This window comes from Coffea eugenioides, unplaced genomic scaffold (assembly GCF_003713205.1).
Source record: "Coffea eugenioides isolate CCC68of unplaced genomic scaffold, Ceug_1.0 ScVebR1_1269;HRSCAF=2091, whole genome shotgun sequence".
In the NCBI taxonomy this organism is placed as follows: Eukaryota; Viridiplantae; Streptophyta; class Magnoliopsida; order Gentianales; family Rubiaceae; genus Coffea; species Coffea eugenioides.
Genome location: NW_020861657.1, coordinates 5,579 through 9,392, shown reverse-complemented (window position 1 = coordinate 9,392; position 3,814 = coordinate 5,579). Strand labels below are relative to the sequence as shown.

The 3,814-nt window shown below is 37.3% G+C and overlaps 1 protein-coding gene across 1 annotated transcript; it reads right to left on the bottom strand.

Annotated features, from left to right (window-relative positions):
* Positions 1-370: 370 nt before the first annotated feature.
* Positions 371-1,238, bottom strand: LOC113755176. The gene is made up of 2 exons (XM_027299236.1): positions 1,040-1,238; positions 371-949 (listed from the first exon to the last, which is right to left on the bottom strand). The coding sequence occupies exons 1-2, from the start codon at positions 1,205-1,207 to the stop codon at positions 383-385; spliced, it is 735 nt and encodes a 244-aa protein (XP_027155037.1). The 5' UTR covers positions 1,208-1,238; the 3' UTR covers positions 371-382.
* Between the last annotated feature and the right edge of the window lie 2,576 nt (positions 1,239-3,814).

Sequence of the window (3,814 nt, the reverse complement as noted above, 5' to 3'; positions counted from 1 at the left end):
TCAACATGAAATAAAGGCTTCAGGGACTTCAATTTAGCAGCTGAATACATCATGGTCTATTGTTACATTCTGTGTCTCGCCCTCTTTACATTTTATTTTCTTGCAAATATCGTTAGTTTTCATTTTGTTGCGCGTCTATGTTCCATGGTAGTTGCCATCCTAGGCAAAACATCAGCAATGCACCAACCAAGTATTGCCCCTGGAGCTATATAGCAAGGCTAAAGTCATGAACTCTCTGAAAAGTTTGATTACAGCACAGCATTGGTAAAGAAAAATAGCTATAACATAAGCAATCTAGACATCATTATAAGGACAACTCTACAATCTCAAATCGGGGGCCTTCCCCGGAGGGGGGGGGGTGGGTGGGTTAAGCTCTTGGACTTCATCTGTCAAGAACCTCAACGGCCATTGGAGTTCTGATCTTTGTTTGCTCAACTCTTTTGAACGGTCTCTTTGCTGCAGAACTATACTGATGCAATGGCGTTTTGTTTGTATCAAGGTGATGCAGGAGACAAACCATGCTTACAGAAGTAGCAAACATTGGTATTGGACCAAAGAACCAGAGCAGCAGGGTAGTTGCGAAGTAAAGCGCTCTGAGCCCCAGTGACCAAAAATCACCTCCTCTTATGACTGCTGATTCAACATATTTTATAGGAATGTCGGTATCTGGTGTACTAATGAGGTAATTTGCATGGATGAAACACCTTGATGATTGGACAAAGCATGCAAAAGCCAATAAGAAACAGATTAGAAGACTAATGAACTTGATTGACATTGTGGCTTGCCTTGTGTCTCCATAGATTAGTTCACTTTGGAATATGTTTGAATTGTTCGCAATCCAGGCTCCAATTAGAGAGCTAAGAGTTAGGGAGACTGATGCAAGGAATGTAGCTGCAGACACATTGGCTGAGAGCACATCTAATGCTGTTTTAACATCCTTGTTTTCAACCTGCAAAAATCTTTTCTCGCTATTAGCAAAGTAGTAAAAGATTGACTTAGCTGGGCATCAGTGCAAGGAAATTACAAACGAAGGTATTACCTGCATAACTTTTTCAACCCAAGCCTTCTTGTCATTGTTCTCAAAGCCAATCACTGTAGTGTGTGGACGCTTGAGGCATCTGTACAGCAGGAAGAGATGGTAGGCAAACATGATGAACAGCCCACATGGCACCAACACCAAATCAAGATACTCCTTCCGGAAAATCATTTATTTGTTTTTGGCTTTCCCCGTGAGCCAATATCCGGCACCAGATTGGAAGATCTCGTGGCTTTGAACGTTTAGTGAATTCAGTTTTATGTCTGAAATCTCACTTAGAAGGAATTGATGGAATTTGTGATTTGTTTAAGGAAGTCTTTGACTTTGCGTAACAGAGTTGCAAAGACAACTTGCAAAATACAGTTCCCCAGTTGGCCTTATCATATTCTTGCTCACCAAGTAGAGCTTTTAGTAAGGGACTGACTTTGACCCACGATATCTGCAGCTAGTTCCTTTCTTTTTTTCTTTTTCTTTCTTTTATTCTTCTTCTTCTCTCTCTCTTTAAAAAAAATATAACACTTAATTACCCATCTAAATGTCAATACACCATCCTGATTACTGATAAATCTTCTCCTTCTTTGCCTTGAAAGTGTATATGGTGTGTGTGCAAGAGCTAAACCTGTACTAATGACTACATTTTTGTCGAGATTTTAGATTTTTCCTTAAAATTTTTAGAAAATCAATTGTTTTGAAGGAATAAATGTAATTGAGACAAAAAATGTGATATTTACTATATATATATATATTCTGAACTTGGTTTGCCTTAACTATCACAAATGCACGGTAATAAAGTATTCTTTGTCCCAAGAGCACTTTGATTTTGTAACAATATTTTGTTTTTCTATTAAATTTGGATGACATGAATGTTCTCTTTCATGTCATTTGAGTTAAAATTTTTAACTTTTTTGAATAATCTGTTGTTCCTCTTTAAGTCATTTTATGAATTTTTATTAGTTTTAGCAAGCTTTTCCAATCATCATTATTATTTTGCTAATGGTGGATAAGAAGTCCAATTACAGAATGAAGGAATTTCTTAGATTGTCCATCAATAGCAAAGCTAAGCTGCAGGGAAATTTTCCTTCAAAATACTTCTGATTATGCATACTTCTTTTCTTTTTTTTTTTTTTGTCAAAATTATGCATACTTCTAATATGCCTTTTTTATTACTTGGAAGGATACCCGTCTTCCTTCAACTTGAACCAGTCATCGTCAACCAGTAACGTAAGGGAAACCTCTTCATTAGGAGCCTTTTTCGGGGGTTTAAAAACTAGTCATTAGCAGCCTCTTTGAAAATGTTGCAAGGCATTTTCCAATTAGACCCCATTTTTTTTATCTCTTTACGGTTACTGTACTTATTTGTCGACTGATGCCAGAGAAAAGCCTGAATTGAGTTCCAATTGCTTATTTATTGCATTCCATGCTTCTGCTTCAAGTTTTCTGCACCTTCTTCTGCTGCTTCTAAATTATTAAAAACTTACACAATCCAATTCAAAAGACTAGTACTAAGGTCATATAAAAGCAGGCAAGAACATTTTTTTTTTTTTTTTTCATATTCACAGACCCTAAGCACTGAATTTACCTCAAGAGAAAGACAAAATTAGCCACTGCAGGTAGTCAAGTTTCTTGAAGCAATAGCATTCTAGAACTTTAACAATAATGTAAGGTCCGACCTGCATGCTGATTTGTCTGTCTTGCTCAATATTTTGGATTGGTGAATTTCGCTAAAAAACGCAGCATTGAAGTGATTTTAATACTTCAGCAGCGCCCCATTTTATCTGAAATTCAGGAATCAACGAAAGCTGTTTGTTTCCATGAACAATTTCTGTGATTCTTGTAGATAATAGATATGGTTACGTATATAGAAATCATCTCTCTTTGTGGTAACTTTGGTTTATCAACGGGAATATAAACACAGCATTGGGCCTAATTCAATAAGCTTCTCATCACTTCATCCACAACATGCTTATTGGCATAACACGCTTCACAAAAAGATGCAGCTTACGGTTGAGTATGGTCTGCCTGCCATATGTTTTCCGGGAATTTTGACCATTTATTATTAGCTTCCATTTGGAAAAGGTCAATAGCAGAGTAAAAATCAAAAGACTGTGATGCTACAATTAATTACTGAGGACCAGAAAGTCTTACAGACCTCAATACCATTACAAGGATTGATTCCTAAGAGATTCTTAATTCTAGAGAGTAACAAATCAACAAGAGGACATCTTTCTGCACATTTTACAAAATAACTGTATGTACAACTCCAACCTACTTCACAAAAGAAGCAAAACAAACATGACTCCTAGTTTAGAAGCTATCTAGAAGACCTGAACTAGGTTGGCGAAACCAGACTCTTTTTGAATGCGTATGTAGAAAAAACCAGAAAAAATGCGGTCATGATTAGATGTTAGAAGCGACAACCTCTGTTATTTGAACTGAACGTTGTACCCCTTTGAATTGGCTCTTTTCAGTGTCCTTTTGACGATGAAAACTTCCTGGGAACTTGATTCGGAGGAATCAGGTCCAGAATCAGGTCTAGAAGAACCATGATTAGAAACTTCAAATCTTGCACTCGATGAAGACTTCAAGATTCCCTTCAAGGGTTTTCTTTCTGTACCGAACGCCTCTTTGCTGTGATTATCACCTGGACTACCATCTTTATGTTTCAGACAGCTGAAAGCATCACCGAAAAAACCTTGGCTTCCCTTGGCATGAAAAGGATGCCCATTAGCATCATTATCGTCGTCGTCGTCATCATCGCCGTAAGGAATATGAACGGAT